The sequence below is a fragment of the Bufo gargarizans genome, chromosome 9 (genome assembly GCF_014858855.1).
Source record: "Bufo gargarizans isolate SCDJY-AF-19 chromosome 9, ASM1485885v1, whole genome shotgun sequence".
Classification (NCBI taxonomy): domain Eukaryota; kingdom Metazoa; phylum Chordata; class Amphibia; order Anura; family Bufonidae; genus Bufo; species Bufo gargarizans.
In genome coordinates, this window is record NC_058088.1 from 118,525,529 (window position 1) to 118,546,070 (window position 20,542).

The window sequence follows — 20,542 nt, forward strand, 5'->3', positions numbered from 1 at the left end:
CAAAATCCCGGTGACAGGTTTCCTTTAAGGAGGCCAATAGTTAAAAAGTAAAAAAAAAAAAAAAAAAAAGAAGTTTAAACCCCCCCCCCATATAGAAAATATATATCACATATCGCACATGCTTAAAATTATATCACAATATAGATTTTAGGCCATATCGCCCACCCCTAGATTCAAGTTCCGTATCGGAATTGCACCTCAGCTGATTGCCTTCTCCGACGAGTCAAGTTTTCTGCTTCATCGAACAAATAGATGTTAACGTGTCAGGCAAGACACAGAACAAACACCCTGCAACCAATGCTGGAAGAACACAAGCTGGTGGTGGCAGTGTTATGGTCTAGGGCAGTGATAGGCAAACTGCGGCTCTCCAGCTTTTGCAAAACTACAACTCCCACCATGCCCTGCTGTAGGCTGAAAGCTGTAGGCAGTCTTTGCATGCTGGGAGTTGTAGTTCTGCAACAGCTGGAGAGCCGCAGTTTGCCTGTCATTGGTCTAGGGAATGTTTGTGGCATTCTCTGAGCCCATTCATCCATGTGAAAGGCACTCTAACCTTTTTTTTTTTTTTTTTCCCCATCATAAGCATCCTCCTTTATTGTTATTCAATCATGGCCAAAAGCGGATTTAAAAATCAGATTTGTTTTGTCACCTATAATATCAGCCAATAATGCTTTAATATCCCCAAATGCCAAAGTCTGACCCGAGGTTTTCTGTTCAAATTCATAGATCCATTTACTGGCCCCTGCTTATAGGGAAGGTAAACTATGCCTCAGATTTACTTTATCAGTATTCTGCCAGGGCTTATACTTCATTCCCCATCTCCCTGCTCTCAGCACTGGATAAGAGCCTGACACTGACTTATTTTGATGTTTTTCCCATATATTTATACATTCCTTCATATAGTCATAATCCCATCCTGGTTCTCCCCACTGACCATATACACACTCCTTAGCTGCCTGAATTTGTACTGGCTCAAAGGATCCTTCCCTTGGCCACATATGTGGTAATTGACTTCCTAGTTGCTCAGTCCATCCAGCTAGATCATCGCAAAAGGGATTACAAAAATATTCTCCCTCTTTTTCTGCAAGTATCTGTTGAGGAGTCAAAGTTCTTGCAGCTGCTCCAAAAATTAACACATGTTTCTCTCCCCCTCCTTGCTGGGCTGATCTTTTTGTTTATCTTCAGACTCTAGCACAGAACCATCCCCCTGCCCCTGCAAAGGGATCAGAAAGGTCAATGGGAGAAAAATGAGGGGGGGGGGGGGTATAACAGGAGGGCTTTGATTCAGGGAGACCCGATTTATCTGGCTTTCTTTCTCCCCTCACACAGACTGTGTTTAAGTAGTCTAGTCAATTGCTTTACTGTTGTCAGGGGTTCTTTAAGAGAAACTAAACCAGAAACATTAACCCATATGTTATCCCCTAACTCCCCCAAACCTAACAAATCCCCCCTTCTCCTTCTAAAGAGCTACCTTCCTTTGCTATGTCTTTACTTCCCATTTTAACCTTGACTCTAATCTTAAAATCCTTCACAGTGACTGGAGGATTCTTATATCCCTCAGCAGGTAGTGGGATATCTCCCATGTGTCCCGCTGCCAAGTCACTGTCAGTAGAGATCTGTTTAGCTTGCACTAGAAGTCTAGAAGTTCACTATAGTTAGGGGTTTTATATTATGGGGTGGGGCAGAAGGGGGAGTACAGATGGGGCTACAGTATGCTTTTGTACTTCACCATCTGTAGATGGTATACATGAAGCCTCTTGTTGCTCCCTATGTCTTTTCCATTTGTTCAGCAACTATTTATTTTTTTTTTTCCCTTTTTTTAAATCTCCATATTTTATTTATAATACAAAAATACATATCCACATGACATTTATAATATCATAAATGCTGAAATCATCCCCAACCCACCCATCCCCCCCTTCCCATCCTTGCAGGGGGAAAAAAAAAAAAAAAAAAAAATCCAAATTTATTAAACCATGTCCCACTCTTCCCACAGTCTACTCCATTTTAAATAAGCTCCTCTTTGTTTGTGCAGAATCTTCTCATAGTTTTTCACTTTCTCAATCAGAGCCAGCCAGTTGCTGCAATCTGGAGTGGAGGAGCTAAACCATAGTCTAGCGACAATAAGCCTAGCCAAGAACATAACCTTAATCAGTAATTGACGTTTTATGGGCTGATAGTTAACCTCCGATAGGTCTCCCAAGACCCATATCCTGGGAGACAGAGGAACAACCATGTTCAGTTTACAAGCCAAGGTGGTCTGGACTGATCTCCAATAACTACCCATCATTGGGCAATCCCAGAACAGATGTAGGTGGTCTGCCTCGGAGTCGCCGCAACGTGGGCAATCAGAGGAGGCCCTAAGTCCTCTTCTATATAACCACATAGGTGTCACATATATTTTGTGCAAAATGTTAAATTGTACAACAGTGTGATTGAAATTGTGTGAAACATATTTTAAACTTTCCCCTATAGTCTCCCAATCTGGGGGACCCACCTCTGAAAGTAACAAAGACCAGGACTTCTGTCCTGGAGAAAGAAGACCCATAAAAAAGTATTTCATTAAGTGTCTATAACAATATGATATTTTAATTTTCGTGGCAGTTTTCTTAATAATAAGATCGTGTAGGAATTCAGGAGTATCTATAAGAAGAAGGTGACTATTCAAAGTGCTAGAGAGTGCAGACCTCAATTGGAAATATGCATACCAAGCCACCTCGCCCAAATCTGCCCTCTGCCCTCTGCCCTATTTCCATTGAGGACAGAATTTGTCCGCCACTAACCACCTGATGTAAATACTGAACTTTCTTCGTCCTCCAATACTGGCAGCACTTCAAGTCCCTTAAATTCACAAGCTTTAGATTATGCCACAATGGGGTGCAAATAAGTGATGCCTTAACTCCACACCAGCTCCTGATGACCCGCCAGGTCTTTGTAGCCATTCTGCAAAAAAGTGTATACCCGGTCTGTATATTTAGTAGGTAATCGGACTCCAATACAGTAAAAAAATCCGTAAAGCCTGAGTCTTTCACTACTTTGTTGCAGAAATGGCTATTTTCCCAGTCGCTAAAAAGGCAAAGCTGAGAGGCCATGAAGTAACCCCTGAAGTAAGGGAGGTTAAGACCTCCCTGACTATAGGGCATAGAGAAGTAGAGCGCCTTCAGTCTGACACGCTTCCTCCCCCATAGTAGATCGTTAAGCATCCGCTCAATTAGTCTAAAGTACTTATCTGCGATCCATACAGGCGAGTTGCGCAGGACATAAAGAACCTGGGGCAGCACTACCATTTTTATTAAAGAAATTCTATCAGCTCTTGTGTGCAGAATTTTTTGCCATATCTTGGATTTAACCCTCAGCTTTATCACTTGGGGAATCAAGTTAAGTTGTAGATATTCCAAAGGTTTGGCAGAAACTGAGATCCCCAGGTACTTTATTGATTCAGAGACAGTTAACTGATTATCCCAATTACCTCGCAGCTCGTCTATAGGAAGGAGAGCAGTCTTCTCCCAATTGATCTCCAGGCCAGACGGAGCAGAAAAAGAACCAACCAAATCCATTATGCGAGGGAGAGTAGTTTCTGTTTGCTGAAGAAAAACCAAGATATCATCTGCGTAGAGGGATACACGGTCATGTTTCCCCATTAAACCAAAGCCAGCCACCTGCGGATCCTGTCTTATGCTGGCTGCTAAAGGTTCAATATAAATATTAAAAAGAAGGGGTGAAAGAGGACAGCCTTGACGGGTGCCTCTTCCTAGGGAAAAGCTCTCTGTGATCGTATCATTAATCCTGATCCTAGCAGCTGGGGAACTATATAATAGCTGAACCATCGCCATAAATCTAGGGCCAAAGCCCATTTTTTTCATTACCGCCCAGAGAAAAGTCCACTCCACCCTGTCGAAGGCTTTGGTGGCATCCAGCGACAGGATGGAGCGGGCCCCACACCCCGGAGACTGAATGTTCATAAATAGCCTATGCAAATTATGGTGAGTGCCCCTTTTTGGCATAAAGCCATTTTGATCTGAGTGAATAATAGTTGATATAACCTGTGAAAGCCTCCTAGCCAAAACTTTAGATAATAGCTTAGCATCTGTGTTTAGTAACGAGATTGGTCTATAGGAGCTCATTTCTATCGGATCCTTATCCTTTTTGGGAATTAAAACAATAAGAGCCTCCATCATAGTGCATGGTAAGTTTCCTCCCTGTATTGCCTGAGAAAAGACCTCTAATAGTTGAGGGAGAATCACATCGCTATACTTGCGGTAAACCTCATATGGAAGGCCATCCATCCCCGGCGACGAGTTCCCCGTGACAGATCCCAAAGCCTCCTGAAGTTCCGAAAGGGATAACTCCTCTTCCAGATGTTCTATTTGGGCTTCGTTTAAAGCAGGAAGTGAGATCCTCTCGAGGAACCGCGTCGCTAGGTCGGGCGGCAGGCCAGAAGAGGGACTATATATCTGGGTAAAATATTGTAGGAAGGTGTCCCTAATTCCTTCTGAATCTGTTATAATTTCCCCCGCTGTATTGCGGATCGAAACAATAGACTGATTTTTCTTGCCTTGTTGTGAAATTATCCTAGCCAGCAGCCTGCCAGGACGTCCAGACTCCGAAAAATATTTTAAACCCTTGAAAAATACTCTATGATTTGCTTTCTCTGTTATGTATTTATCCAAGGAGCAGCTGGCCTTCTGCATCTCCTCCCTATTATACTCAGTAGGTTGGCCGATAAATCGCTCACTTGTACATGCAACAGCCCTGGTCAATTCCTCCTCTTTTTTTTTAAATGTTCTCTTTGCTGCAGCAATCTCACTTATGAAGACCCCCCTCAGATATGCTTTCAGGGCATCCCATACTATATTGATGTTAGCAGAGGGGCGATTCACTTCCCAAAAGGAGGATATCAATGATTTAGTGGGCTGAAAATTATCCATAATAGAAAACCAATATGGGTTCAACTTAAATCCTAGCCCCCTATTATCCTTGTTCTTCCCAGTACAAACCTCAATCAGTACCGGTGAATGATCCGAGATTGTTCTTACCCCATATCGTATCTTACGGATGTTGCAGAGATTATACTCATTAGTAAATGCTAAATCAATTCTAGACATAGCTCTGCCACCCCTGCTAACGCAAGAGTATACTCGCTTACCTCCGCCAAGATGTTCCCATATATCCACCAGTCCAACTTCCCGGCAGAATTGTGGCAACGGGGAGGCAGATAAATTCCTCCCACGTTCTGCATCTAATGTGAATCTGTCTTTCTTGGGGTCCATTACTGCATTAAAGTCCCCCATCAGAACTAGCCGGCATTCTGGTCTCCCTTCAAAAAAGAGTATTAACTGGACCAATGGGTACATTGAGAATGGCGGAGGTATATTAAAAAAAGCGAGGATGTAGCTATGGCCATACAGCTTACCATGCAAAAAAATAAATCTACCCTGGTCATCTATATAGGATTTGATAAGGGTGAAGTCCACAGAGTTATGGATCAAAACTGAAACACCCCTAGAGGAGCTACTAAAAGTAGAGTGATAGGATTGCAAATACCATCCCGTTGTCAAGCGGGACACGGTTTCTTTAGTAAGATGGGTTTCTACCATGCAAATAATTGCTGGAAGGTATCGTTTAAGTGCATCCATAATAGCTTGCCTTTTGACCCTTTCACCAAGCCCTCTGATATTCCAAGTTACAATCCTAGTGGACATCCTTCACTATACAAAAAAAAAAAAAAAAAAAAAAATCCCCAAACCTGCAAGGTGGGTTCCCCCCCTCCCCACTCCCCTCTCCATTGATCCGCCCGATCTGGTCAGCGAACCTCTAAGCCCCCGGCCGTTCTCCCTTACCCTAGCCCCTCCCTTCCATAATAATATTATACACTTCCATATATCCGTTTTCTCCATCTACTCTAACGCTTGTTGTGCTTTTTTTTTTTTTTTTTTTTTTTTTTCTTTAGACAGGATTGGGCAGTTCCCTTATGGATCACTCTTGGTTCGCTGGGTGCTATAGCGAATATTTAATATCCTTGGACGCCCCTCCCTCCCTTCCTTCCCTTCATTCCTGCTGATGCAAGATTTCAGATGCCCATTTGCTCCAACCAGTTTAACGCTTGCTGTGGTGTCTCAAAATAAAGTGAAGTCCCATTATGGATTACTCTCAATTTCGCTGGATACTGTAGAGAGTATTTGATCTCCTTCGCCGCCAAGCGTTTCTTTATCTCTATAAAATTTCTTCTTTTCTCCTGGGTCTGCCGCGCAAAATCAGGAAAGAAGAGCAGTTTAGTGCCCTGATATTCAACGGGTATACATTCTCTTGCTCTTTTCAAAATCATGTCTCTATCAGCAGACAGTAGCAATTTGATTAAGATTGCACGCGGCGGTCTCCCTGGTGTGGGCTTCCCTCCTGGTATTCGATGGGCTCTTTCTATTTGGAACATAGGGGAAAAGTTCTCGCTCCCAAAACTATGCATGACCACATCTTAGGCACTCTAACCTGGTATGAATCCATCCTTGCAGATCACGTACACCCATGCATGTTAATTGTTCTCCCTCGGGCGGATGGGATCTTTCTTCAAGACAATGCTACATGTCGCACAGCTAGAAATGTATAACATTGGCTGGAAGAACATGAACAAGACTTCAAAGTACTACCCTGGCCCCCCTAATTCCCTAGACTTGAACTCAATTGAGCATCTGCGGGACCACCTCGATCGTATTCAGTCTATAGATCCCCAACCTCACACCCTCCAGCAGCTGTGGGATGCACGCAGTCAGCATGGCTCCAGATACCCGTAACAACCTACCAAGATCTTATTGAGTCACCCCCAGCCCCTCTAGTTTCGGGAATGGCGGTTACTCTGGATATTAGCTGGTGGTCATAATAATGTGACCCGACTCTGTATATTAATAGTTAGGGATGAGAATTACATTGAAGCATCTTAATTTGAACAACATCATTAAAATAACAAATACTGTGGACAGGAGATACAAACATCCAGGAGTTGGTATTGATACTCAGATGTACTTGTCACATCTTTAGGGAATGACAGAAGGACAATTTCCTGGTCTCTATGAAAGTCTGAAACGACTTTTGGAAGGAAACCTGGATCCAACCTTAATACTATTTTAATCAGAAAATATACAAAGATAGGGTTCCTGACAGGAGAGCACCTGGATCTCTCCTAGACGTCTAGCTGATGTTATGGCTATTAGGAAGGCAGCCTTGAGTGTCAGGTGGTTTACTGAAATGTCCTGCACAGGGGTAAATGACAGTTTCATTAATCCTTTCAAAACCTGGTCTAAGTCCCACTAAGGGGTCCTTGGGGTTATGGATGGTCTTAATCTCGGGGCGGCTCTTACAAATCTTCTTACCCATCTATGGCTGGCCAGGTCTGTATCACAGCATGCTCCTGAGGCAGAGATCTGTACTTTAAGTGTACAGGGTCTCAGACCCAAATCCAGCCCCCTCTGGAGAAAATCAAGAACTTTTAAGATGCTTGGGGGAGAATTTACCGGAGGGTTCTGACCCAGCCAGCTGCAGTATTTTCTCCAGATTTTGAGATATATGGAGATGACCTTTTTCCTGCTGGATTTGAGGGTATTGATAACTTTTTTAGAAAGACCTCTGCTTTTTAATACCTCGCGCTCAGGATCCATGCCAACAATTTGAATAGGCCCAGATTCTGATGGAGGATCGGACCCTGCGATAAAAATGTCCTCCTGGAAGGGAATTCTCCATGGTTCCTCCAGCACTGATTCCTTCAAGACCGGGAACCAGATTATTTTTGTCCACTATGGGACCACTAGGATCACTGTAACTGGGTCAGACTATCTTTTGTAGTCCTCAGGGAATTAACGCCCAAGGAGGAAAAGCATAGGCGAGATCCCAGGTCCACCTGATCAAGAAAGCACCCACCGCCCAAGGGTTTTCCCTGGGGTTTAGGGAGCAAAAGCATCCTACCTTTGCGTTTTCCCTTGCTGCGAAGAGGTCTATCTGCGGGGTTCCCCACCTTCTAGAGATTTGTCTGAACACCTGTGGATTTAGGGACCATTCCCCAGGGTCTATGGTCTTTCTGCTGAGGAAGTCTGCTTGTACATTTTCTGTACCTTTTAGATGGATTGCAGTGATGGAGGATACATTCTTCTCCGCCAGGTCTTTTAGGCTTGGAGATCTCGTGCCTCCCTGGTGCTTTAAGCATGCTACTGCTGTCACATTGTCGGAGTGCATCTTCAGGTGTTTTCTGAGTACCACTTTCTGGGATGTTTTTAGCGTCTCCCAGATCGCCCTTATTTCTCAGTAGTTCAGCAATTTTACTTTTATGTCATCTGACCATCTACCTTGCTAGGGTGAGGAGCCTACTTTAGCCCCCCATCCTGTACCGCTTGCGTCTGTGAACACTTGGATCTCTGGATTTTTTTATCCAGAGTACACCCCTTGACAGATTTTTCTTTTCTATCCACCAATTCAAATCTGATTTTACGTGAATGGGGATGGATATTCTTTTTTCTAAAGAGGGATGTTTTTTGTCCCAATTTTTCAGGATCAAGGATTGGGTTATCCTGAGACCACGAAACTGAATGTGATGCAGGAGGTCATTATTCCCAATAGACTCATGGCATTGCGTATGGAGCAGTTGGCTTGGCACTGAATTTTTTTAGTTTTTTCTATGAAGGTTGTTAGTTTTTCTTGAGGAAGAGACGCGATATGTGTTCTTGAATCCAGAAGTACTCCTAGGAATTTAATTTTGGTTGATGGGACCAGACAAGATTTTTTCTTATTATCCAGCCCAACTCTGAAAACCGGTGAATTAGGGAACTGGTGTGACTAGACGCCTCAGAGTCTCCCAGAATGAGGAAGTAGTCTAGATACGGAAAGATTTATATTCCCTCTGATCTGAGAGGAGAGATCATTTCCACTACTAGCTTTGTGAAAACCCTTGGGGCAGAAGAAATTCTGAAGGGTAGAGCAGTGAACTGGAAGTGGTTTACCACTGCGGTGCTGTCTATCAGTGCAAACCTGAGGTACTTTTGCACGTTTTCGTGTATGGGGACGTGATAGTAAGCATCCTTCAAATCTATGGACGTCATGTAATCTCCTTCTGTGATTAGAGGAGTGATTGTTGTTATAGATTCCATTTTTAATTTTCTGTATACAATGGATGTGTTTAATCCCTTTAGGTTTATGATTGTACGGAAGGAGCTGTCTGGTTTCTGAACCAAAAACAGGTTTGAATAAACCCCTTCTTATTCTAAACAGGGAACTTTTACCACCACCCCTTCCTAGAACTTTTAGGCTGTGGGAAGTTATCTGGAACTTTTTTTGGAGGGGCTGAGGAAAATTCTATCCAGTAACAGTTTTTTTAAAATATCCAAGGCCCAGGGGTTCTGGGTCTTTGTTTCCCAATGGGATAGAAATCTGCGCAACCTTTCTCCCACTCTGGCGTCATTGCTTGTCAGACTGTTTGTTTTGGGGATTTAAAAAGGAAACCTCTGCCCTTCCCTCCTTTTTGGCAACTCCACCTACCTGTTTTCCCTTTTCCCCTATAGGACCAGGATTGGGTGTTAAAAGGAACAAAAAGGCTTTATTTTTTTCAGGGAATCTCTTTTTTGTCTGCTGCTTTCGAGGATGGAATCCAGTATGGGACCAAAAACATATTCCCCTGAAAAGGCGATAGAGCGTCAAAAGCAAGATTATGTTCTATCGTCTCCCCAAGATATCATCCACAGGGCCCCCTTGCGGAATTTTAGAGAGCAGCATCCTTGGCAGCGAACCGCACGGACTCTGCTGAGGCATCCGCCAAAAATGCTATAGCCGACTTGGAGGGGGATAGAATTTAGAATTTCTTCTCTCGGGGTCTTATTTTTAATATGGTTTTCTAGTTCACCAAGCCAAAAGTACATTGACCTAGCTACGGAGGTTGCAGCTATGTTCGTTTTTATACCGAACATGGATGCTTCCCAAGACTTTTTCATGAGCGAATCCGCCTTCCTTTCCATCGGATCCTGTAATTGACAGGAGTCCTCGAATGGAAGGGAGGTTTTCTTTACCACCATCACTACCTGGATGGCGATTTTCGGTATTTCGTTAAATAATTATTCCCCTACCATTGCACTCTGACAAATTTGTAGGTATTCAGTTGCTGTAGGTTAAATTCTGCATTGGAGAAGGCAGGACGTAGGAAGAGTCATTGTTAAGAATAAGGGGTATGGTTAGTGTCTCATGGTCTGCTGAGGTCAGGTCACATCTCACTGCCCCAACGCGTGATGGGACAGCAGACACATGACCAACCAGTAAGTAGGATTCAAGCACGGGCGATAAGGATTATCTGAGCTAGAGTAATTGATGAAAATACAGGTCCTTCTCGAAAAATTAGCATATTGTGATAAAGTTCATTATTTTCTGTAATGTACTGATAAACATTAGACTTTCATATATTTTAGATTCATTACACACCAACTGAAGTAGTTCAAGCCTTTTATTGTTTTAATATTGATGATTTTGGCATACAGCTCATGAAAACCCACATTTCCTATCTCAAAAAATTAGCATATTTCATCCGACCAAAAAAATAAAAAAGTGTTTTTAATACAAAAAAAGTCAACCTTCAAATAATTATGTTCAGTTATGCACTCAATACTTGGTCGGGAATCCTTTTGCAGAAATGGCTGCTTCAATGCGGCGTGGCATGGAGGCAATCAGCCTGTGGCACTGCTGAGGTGTTATGGAGGCCCAGGATGCTTCGATAGCGGCCTTAAGCTCATCCAGAGTGTTGGGTCTTGCGTCTCTCAACTTTCTCTTCCCAATAGCCCACAGATTCTCTATGGGGTTCAGGTCAGGAGAGTTGGCAGGCCAATTGAGCACAGTAATACCATGGTCAGTAAACCATTTACCAGTGGTTTTGGCACTGTGAGCAGGTGCCAGGTTGTGCTGAAAAATGAAATCTTCATCTCCATAAAGCTTTTCAGCAGATGGAAGCATGAAGTGCTCCAAAATCTCCTGATAGCTAGCTGCATTGACCCTGCCCTTGATAAAACACAGTGGACCAACACCAGCAGCTGACATGGCACCCCAGACCATCACTGACTGTGGGTACTTGACACTGGACTTCAGGCATTTTGGCATTTCCCTCTCCCCAGTCTTCCTCCAGACTCTGGCACCTTGATTTCCGAATGACATGCAACAGTCCAGTGCTGCTTCTCTGTAGCCCAGGTCAGGCGCTTCTGCCGCTATTTCTGGTTCAAAAGTGGCTTGACCTGGGGAATGCGGCACCTGTAGCCCATTTCCTGCACACGCCTGTACACGGTGGCTCTGGATGTTTCTACTCCAGACTCAGTCCACTGCTTCCGCAGGTCCCCCAAGGTCTGGAATCGGTCCTTCTCCACAATCTTCCTCAGGGTCCGGTCACCTCTTCTCGTTGTGCAGCGTTTTCTGCCACACTTTTTCCTTCCCACAGACTTCCCACTGAGGTGCCTTGATACAGCACTCTGGGAACAGCCTATTCGTTCAGAAATTTCTTTCTGTGTCTTACCCTCTTGCTTGAGGGTGTCAATGATGGCCTTCTGGACAACAGTCAGGTCGGCAGTCTTACCCATGATAGCGGTTTGGAGTAATGAACCAGGCTGGGAGTTTTTAAAAGCCTCAGGAATCTTTTGAAGGTGTTTAGAGTTAATTAGTTGATTCAGATGATTAGGTTAATAGCTCATTTAGAGAACCTTTTCATGATATGCTAATTTTTTGAGATAGGAATTTTGGGTTTTCATGAGCTGTATGCCAAAATCATCAATATTAAAACAATAAAAGGCTTGAACTACTTCAGTTGGTGTGTAATGAATCTAAAATATATGAAAGTCTAATGTTTATCAGTACATTACAGAAAATAATGAACTTTATCACAATATGCTAATTTTTTGAGAAGGACCTGTACACTTTAGAAAAGTAAAGTACTTTATGACACAACCCCTTTAAATCTGTGTCCATGTGAGGGGAACCAGGTTTTACTTGGGCCTAGTATTTGTCCGGCCGAAACCTGGCATTTATGCCTGAATGCTCACTGTCGTACCTCATTATGGTCAATGAGGATCCAGTGGTGAACTACAGAACCTCTACTGGAACAGCCTGCCAGATCAGCTTTATTTATTTAATGCACTTACATGGCGCTGGCATATTCTGCAGCACTTTACAGACATTAGCATCCAACTGTCCCCAAGGCGGCTCACAATCTAAGGAGGAAACCAGAGCACCCCGAGGAAACCCACGCAAACACGGGGAGAACATAAAAATTCCATGCAGATTTGTCCTTAATCAGACACTCACACTCATCTGTTTACCACAAACAGATGAGGGTCTTGCTCCCGCTGTTTCTGGTACCCTGTGGGCTAGAAGTGTGAGGTCCTGTGTGCCATCAATGCACCCCTGCAGCCATTCACTGGCCTCAGCCATCATCTGTCAAACCTGACTGGGGCTTACAGGTTTTCAGTAGAAGAAATTTCATTAAAACTCTGCTGTATGTGAATACACCCAGGTGTCAACCACCCAAAAATGTGTCCATAATAACCTGACAGGTTTTAGGGGTTGCCCAGGATTTTTATTTTATATCCCACCCCTACTGATAGGTTACATGCCGGATGGAGGACAGTAATTGGCTGCAGTGGCAAATTCACCCAGTCAAAGCAAGAAGTTGACAGACTGGGACCAGAAGTCCAGTGAACACTGACCAGGATCCACAGTCTGGAACGGAGTGGCAGGGAGCAGATAAATACAGATTCCTTCACAGGTACTAATATGTTTATGTCTTATTTGTGTATACCATAAACAACTAGAAACTAGTGGGAAGGTTTGTTAAAAAAAAAAAAAAAAAGTTAGATGCAGCAATATTAGGGGGCTCAACAAACATTTCTGAAAAGTATTAATTACATGTCAGTTGTCTTATATCTCCATGTTACCTCTTCAGATGGGGGAGAATTTGTGTCCTCATCAACCAAAGCTTCAATAGATGCAGCAATTCCTGAACTTTCATCCTGATGAAATGAAGGAATGAAGAGTCAGACATGCCACTCCACAGGACCACTCGCTGAACAATGGACAGCACAAGGAAGGAAACAACAAAGCTCTCGTGTAGCCAAACAGAAATTGTTTCATCAAGGTGGAGCAGGTACATTATTCAGATCACAAGCGGGAACAAATAGGTCTCCATTCCAACAACACATAGTTTATAATGGAAGCCTAAAATATCATTTCCTGGCCTTGGAACATAAAACAAAAGGAAGCACTGACCAACATGATACAAAGTGGATGACGCACTAAAGCAGACCTTAATAGCTGGAATCTAGAAGATCCCATAATAAAAAAGTTTGTGGACCACTAACTGAAGAAATCTGAGAGAAACACATGGGTTGTGTCCCTGCCTAGAATGGTAGGTAGACATGTGGTCACAAACGACCTCACTTAAACCACTTCAAAGCGGCCATTTACCCACTTCCTGACAGAGCCTAATTTTGCAAATCTGACATCTTTATGTGGTCATAGCTTTGGAACACTTACTTATCCAAGCCATTCAGAGATTGTACTTAATGTTAACATTAAATTTGAGTCAATATATTTCACCTTTATTTATAAAAAATAATCCAAAATATACCCAAAATTTTGAATTTGCAATTTTCTAAATTTCTATTTCTCTGCTTTTAAAACAGTAAGTGATACCTCAAAATATTTATTGCTTAACATTCCCCATATGTCTACTTTATGTTGGCATCATTTTGGAAATATTTTTTTTAGGACGTTAGAAGGCTTAGAAGCAATTCTTATTTTTAAGAAAATTTCCAAAACCCACTTTTTAAAGGACCATTTCAGGTCTGAAGTCACTTTGTGGAGCTTATACAGTGAAAACCCCCATAAAATGACCCCATTGTAGAAACTACACCCCTCAAGTTGTCCCATTTTTTATTTACTTAATTGGGGATTTTTAAAAAATGTTGTGAAGCTTTTGATTTAAAAACAATATATTTTTTTTAAATAACTTTATTTTACACTTAGTGTCCCCCATAAGGTCATACAAGACCTCTGGGTGACTTAACCTTACTTTTTTTTTGTCACTATTGATTTCTCCTGTAACTGGGGCTGGCATAGTAGCCCCAGTTACAGGAAAAATACACCCCCAGAGAGGCTGTACAGCACTATACAGCCTCAGTGCAGGGCTGATCGAGGTTTATGGAAGACCCGACAGCCCCTGCACTCTCCTGGCGGTCACATGACCATCGGGCCGGGACAGGTAGCACTTCCTGATCTGTATACACAGGGCTCGTTGAGCGCTGTGTATACAGCGATCTAGAAGGCAGGGACACCTGGGAACTGTCCCCCAGTCTTCCCTCTGGGTTGCCCTGCTGTCAATGACAGCAGGCCCCTTGCTCTGCAGCTGCACAATTAGCATGCAGCTGCCATCTCTGAATGGAAGGTTCATTCAGGGAAACATCCACCCATGAATGTGAAGTGGTTAAAGAGCCTCTGTCAGCATGATCAACCCTATTAAACCATATAGTCTGACAGGGTTAATGCTGATAAAAACCATTTCTTTTGTTCGTAGCTTGAAGGGCAGGGGAAATATCTTGATATTCGCATACATTGGGTAGTTTGAGCATTGCTACACTCCCACGTGCTCAGTTCCCTCCCCTGCGATTGAGAGGGCTAGACAAGAAGCCCTGCCTTCTCATGTCGCTGTGCCACCAGTATGATTCCTTGTAACTAGAATTCTAAATCTATGGCTGTGTTCAAGCAAATCATGCATTGCACTAGGAATGGATGGTTTTGCAAAGGCTCTATGGCTTAGTATTCTCCTGTCCCTGTACAGTGCTCTTTACCTGCTGCAGAAGCTCTACTGCTACCAATGAGTGCAGGCAACCAAATATAAGCCATAGAAGTTAGAACATTAGCAGAATCATGAATTCCTTGTGGAATGTATGATCTGCTTGTACACCGTTAATTATTTACATATACATTTCCAAAGAAATCATATTGGTGGCAGGCAGGATCATCTTGCCCCGAGGGCTGTAGCAGTGCTCCTAGAGCTTCTCCAACCCCATGCTGCTCAAAATAACTAGTTTGCATAAGAGAAAAAAAAATAATGAAGACCTTCACAGCCATTTAAGCTACAAACAAAAGAAAGGTATTGCTTTACCAATATTAGGCAATATGCCTAATTTAATAGGGTTGATCATGCCTGACAGAGGCAGTTTAACCTCTTAACAACCAGGCCTGTTTGTTATTTACAGGGCTTTTTCAGCATCTAGATATTGATGACCTATACCCAGGTTAGTTCATCACTATCAGATCAGTAGGGGTCTCACATCCTGGATGGAAGCAGAAAGCTATTTTTTTCCTATATTTTTGACCATTATTTTTCAGAAATTTGGAGTACATATAAATTTGAGTAGCTTTTATGAGTATTTTACATTTAGAAGTGTTGCACAGCAAAAACAGGTCTTACATTTTTTTGAGGGGCTACATTAATTGTACGCCAACGTGGTCATACATTGACTAGTTTTTGGGAAGATTATGGGGTACATATAATCTATTGACTTTTCTTTTTGAGGGAGGGAAGGAAATGCTATAAAAATGGCAAATCTATGGGTTGTTACAACTGCTGCAGCAGCAAATGTGTAGTTTTATGATAAATTAATAAAAACTGGGCTTTTTCTCATATCCCCTTTACTCAAAGGGAACTTGACACTGATTCTAGATCACTTGGATAATGCTTTGGAATACATAGTATTGGAAACCAACATAGCCCGTCACTGATCTGATGAAAGGCAGCCTGGCACAGTAAATAGGCAGATACCAATAACAGGGCCGGTGGTGTTTGTAAGGTGCCCTGCTGTCTCGACTCATTGGTACACTGTTGTTCCATTCCCTCTGGGGACTCAGGGACCCCAGTTTTCATTATTGGTGAAATACTATCCTAGTAGCCAGACTCATGCTGATTAGATATGAATCATCTTATCCTGTGGACAGGTAATAAGTTGCTCCGGTGGGAGAATCCAAGTCACTAAAGAGAATCTGACGACACAGAAGTGGTGGTGATCAGTCATCTTCTGGATGCGTCTGCATCTCATTAAATAGTTCTATATAGTCTAGAATTCACCTACTAACGTTATAAAGTAACGAAGGAACACTGCCCCAGCTTACCTGAAGATGGACAATGATCTGCTGCAAGTTTTGAATAACTTCTACATTTTCCTTTAGTTCTTGGTCTTCCAATGTCTCAACTATCTTCTGCAGGTCCACCTTACACCTGTGAGCAGGAGGAATTCACTCAATTAAGGCAGGAAAATTAACAGACTCCATATCGTATAAAATACAATGTATTAGACTCATAAGACTCACGCTGCATGTTGCTTAAGTTCATCGATCTTTGTGTTCAGTTTCTCATTCTCATACTCTGTCTACAAGTGGCAAAGAAAACATTAACCCCGTTAGGACACAGACAATTATCACCTTCAGGTCCCAGCAGTATATTTAGCAAATCTGACATGTGTCACTTTATGTTGTAATAACTTTAAAACTCTTACTTATCCAAGTCATTCTGAGATTGTTTTCTCGTCACATATTGTATTTCATGACAGTAGTAAATTTGAGTCCAAATATTTCATTAAAAAATAAAACCACACCAAACCTACCACAAAAATTTGGAAAAATTCTCAAATTGGCCCCATTTTAGAAACTACACCCCTCAAGGTATACAAAATTGATTTTACAAACTTGTTAACCCTTTAGAGGTTTCACAAGAATTAAAGAAAAATGGAGATGAAATTTCAGAATTTCACTTTTTTGGCAGATTTTCAATTTTAATCATTTTCTGGAGAAAAAGAAAAAAAACAGCAAGGGTTAACTGCAAAACAAACACTTAATATTTATTAACCAGATTCTGTAGTTTAAAGAAACACCCCACATGTGGCCATAAAACGGGCGCAGAAGGAAAGGAACGCCATATGGTTTTTTGGAAGGAAAATTGCACGCCTACAGTAGAAGTTTAAAAAAATAAATATGAAAATTTAGATTTTTTTTAAACTAAGGGATAAGGTGGCAGTTTTGTTGGTACTATTTTAGGGTACTTATTACACTTTGTGAGGCAAGGTAACAAAAAATAGCAGTTTTGGCATGGTTTTCATTTAAGGTTATTTACAATGTTCATCTGACAGGTTAGATCATGTGGTATTTTTAAAGAGCAGGCGGTTGTTTTTTGGGAGACTGTTATGTAGTGTCTCATTTTTTTCGGTATGAGATGACAGTTGGATTGGTACTATTTTAGGGTGCATATGATTTTTTGATCACTTGGTATTACACTTTTTGTGATGTAAGGTGACACATTTTTTATGGTGTTCAGAGGGCCAAGTTCATGTGATATTTTTATATAGCAGGTTCTTCCTGACGTGGCGATACATAATATGTAAACTTTCTATTTAAGTTTTACATTAATATTTTTGAAATAAAAATAAAAATCATGTTTTAGTGTCTCCATAGTCAGAGCCATAGGTGTTTTTTTGGGGCGATTGTCTTAGGTAGGGGCTCATTTTTGCGGGAACAGGTGACAGATTGGTACTATTCTGGAGGGCATACTCCTTTTTTAATCACTTTGTGTTGCACTTTTAGTGATGTAAGTGACAAAAGATTATTTTTTTTTTTTTGACGTGTTCACCTCATGTGATATTTTTTATAGATAGAGCCGGTCAATACGAACGCGGCGATACCCAATATATCTGCTTATCTCCCCCCCCCCCCCTATTTTTATTTTCTAATAAAATAAACACTTTTTTTTACTTTTTATATTTGTCCCACTGTGGGACTTCACCTTATCAGGGTTTGATTCCTGTTTTAATTCAGTACAATACATTATGTGTATTGTACACACATACATTGTGTGGACAGGCATCGGGGCTGCCATGGCAACCATCACCCACTGTCAGCGCAGCACGGAGGGCCGATTACAGAGTGAGGGAGGGGCTCCCTCTGATTCAAAGCGCGCACGTGCCACGGTCAGTGCAGACCGAGGCATGTGAAGGGTTAATCCACCGGCATCACCGCATACAGTGATGCCAGCAGATGCAGCAGGGGCCCGGCCATCGTCAACATGCTCCTGCACCCGCCCGATCACATCACATACATGCAGGTGGGAATGTGGTAAGGCACCACATTCCCCCACATACATGTACGTGATATTGCGGGAAGGGGTTAAGGGTTTTCACATTTGTCCTGCACTCAAGGGAAACATGATAAAATTGATGCCCACATGCACAACTTTTGTAATCGCTTAAGAGTAGGGTAAAAATTTTAGATGAGCGAATAAAAAAAGAAAAAAAAGATCATGGGTGGAGTCCTGGTAAAGTAGGAACAAGGAGGGGCGGTTTCAAAGAGAACTGGCAGGCAATGTGAACAGGCGGCCGGACGCAGACGTTTTTAGAAGCGATCAGTGCAAGCATGATCGCTCCTATGTAGTCCATAATATACCGCGGTAATAAAGAAACAGTGATATCGCCATTTTTTTAATACTGTGGTATATCGTTAACACAGGTATATTGCCCAACCCTAGGTGGAAGCAGCATGAGGAGACCACAGAGTGGCACAAAGACAGAAAGACAGTCTGGAGGTAGCAGCAGCAAGAATAGGCCACAAAGTGGCACAATGACCGAGTCTGGAGGTGGCAGAAGCACGAGTACGCCACAGAGTGGTACAATTCTTCTGGGGGAACCTGCCTGGCATGAACAGGCCACCTCTAGTAGCTATAGACAATGACCAGACAAAGAATCAAGATAGCGACTCTTCCGGGCTCAAAGCTAAGTTCATCAAGATACGTCACTAAATATTTTACTGCATATAACAGAATAAATTTAGCTTTTTGACTGACATCCTTCAATAAAGATTTTACCACATATTACTACAGCGCTGAACGCCGATTACAATTTGTTTTTTCACCAAAATATATGCAGTAAAATCTTTTATTGATGCAAGTACAGTGCTGAACAAGGTTTTACCACATAACTGCGACCGAAATACGTCAATTAAGATTTTACCACATATAACGGAGCACAAAGCTGGAGAGGGTGTTCGGATTCCCCTAGCACTATACAGACATCTCAGAAATGATCAGCAGCTTCTGGGAAGGTCAGGGAGCGTCCCGGTCATCCGGCATCTATTCGCTCCGCTGAAGGATAATTTTTGAAAGTGTGTAGAAGCCACAAAGGGTCCCTACGCTGCAGATTCATCATGGAGACGACATGGAGATATTAAAGCATTTAACCAGAGCACTGACTGACTGCTATCGACGCTACTTCAGTGAACCCCTGCACCACTACTTCTCAGGTAGGTAGGCTGCTGCGAAACAGGCATTTAACAATGGGCACCAGAGACAGACCCATTGAGGCACCCTAGGGGTTAGGGATGGCCTCAACCTGGGGGTTAGGGATGGCCTCAACCTGGGGGCAGCTCTTATAAATCTCCTTATCCACCTATGGCTGGCTAGGTCTGTATCATAGCAAGCCCCCAAGGCAGAGACCTGTACTTTAAGAGTACTTGGTCTGAGGTCCAGATCTAAACCTTGTTGGAGAAAACAAGAGTTTACCGGAGAGCTCTGGCCCAGCCAACTACAGTATTTCTTCCATATTTTAAGATATAGCGCAGAGGTGACTTCTTTCCTGCTAGATTTAAGCGTGTTTAAAACCTTCTCCGATAGCCCCCTACTTTTTAGGACCTTGCGTTCAGGATCCAGGCTGATAATTTGAACAGACCTGGATTCTGGTAAAGAATTGGGACCTGAGAAACAAATGTTCTCCTGTGGGGGGATTCTCCAGGGTTCTTCCAGAGCTAGCTCGTTTAGTACTCGGAACCAATTTCTTTTTGTCCAGTATGGGACAACCAGTATTACCGTTACTGGGTCCGACCTTATTTTCTGCAGGGTATTAGCGGCCAAGGGGGAAAGGCGTAAGCTAGATCCCAAGTCCACCTGATTGAGAATGCATCTCTTGCCCAAGGGTTGTCCCTTGGGTTCAGGGAGCAGAAAGGATGGACCTTTGCGTTTTTTCTTGACGCAAATAGGTCTATCTGGGGGTCCCCCATTTCTGTGCGATCTGATGGAATACATCTGAGTTTAGGGCCCATTCTCCAGGATCTATGGTCATCCTGCTGAGGAAGTCCGCCTGTATGTTTTCTGTACCCTTTAAATGGATAGCTGTGATAGAGAATATTTTTTCCGCCAGTTCTTTTAAGCATGTTGATCTTGTGCCCCCTTGATGTTTCAGATATGCGACAGCTGTTACATTGTCCGAAAAGATTTTCAGGTGTTTTCCGGAGACCTTGTCTTGTGATACCTTTAGCACCTCCAAGATCGCCCTCCGTTGTCTGTGGTTTGATTATCTTTTTGCCATGGTGCCTGACCAAGTGCCCTGGTAATTTAGCGAGCCTATATTTTTGCTCCCCATCCTGTACCACTTGCATCCGTGTTTATTTGTATCTCTGGATTTTTTTACCCAGGGTATCCTTTTTGCAGGTTTCTCTCTTTCGTCCACCA

The 20,542-nt window shown here is 42.6% G+C and overlaps 1 protein-coding gene across 1 annotated transcript in view; it reads right to left on the minus strand.

Annotated features, from left to right (window-relative positions):
• KIF4A (kinesin family member 4A) overlaps positions 1-20,542 on the minus strand; it is an 81,519-nt gene that overhangs the window by 41,484 nt on the left and 19,493 nt on the right. Inside the window, exons 12-14 of the mRNA XM_044306431.1 lie at positions 16,366-16,424; positions 16,168-16,273; positions 12,933-13,007 (exon numbers count right to left, since the gene is read on the minus strand). Coding sequence (XP_044162366.1) covers positions 12,933-13,007; positions 16,168-16,273; positions 16,366-16,424 — 240 coding nt within the window. The remainder of the gene's footprint in view (positions 1-12,932; positions 13,008-16,167; positions 16,274-16,365; positions 16,425-20,542) is intronic.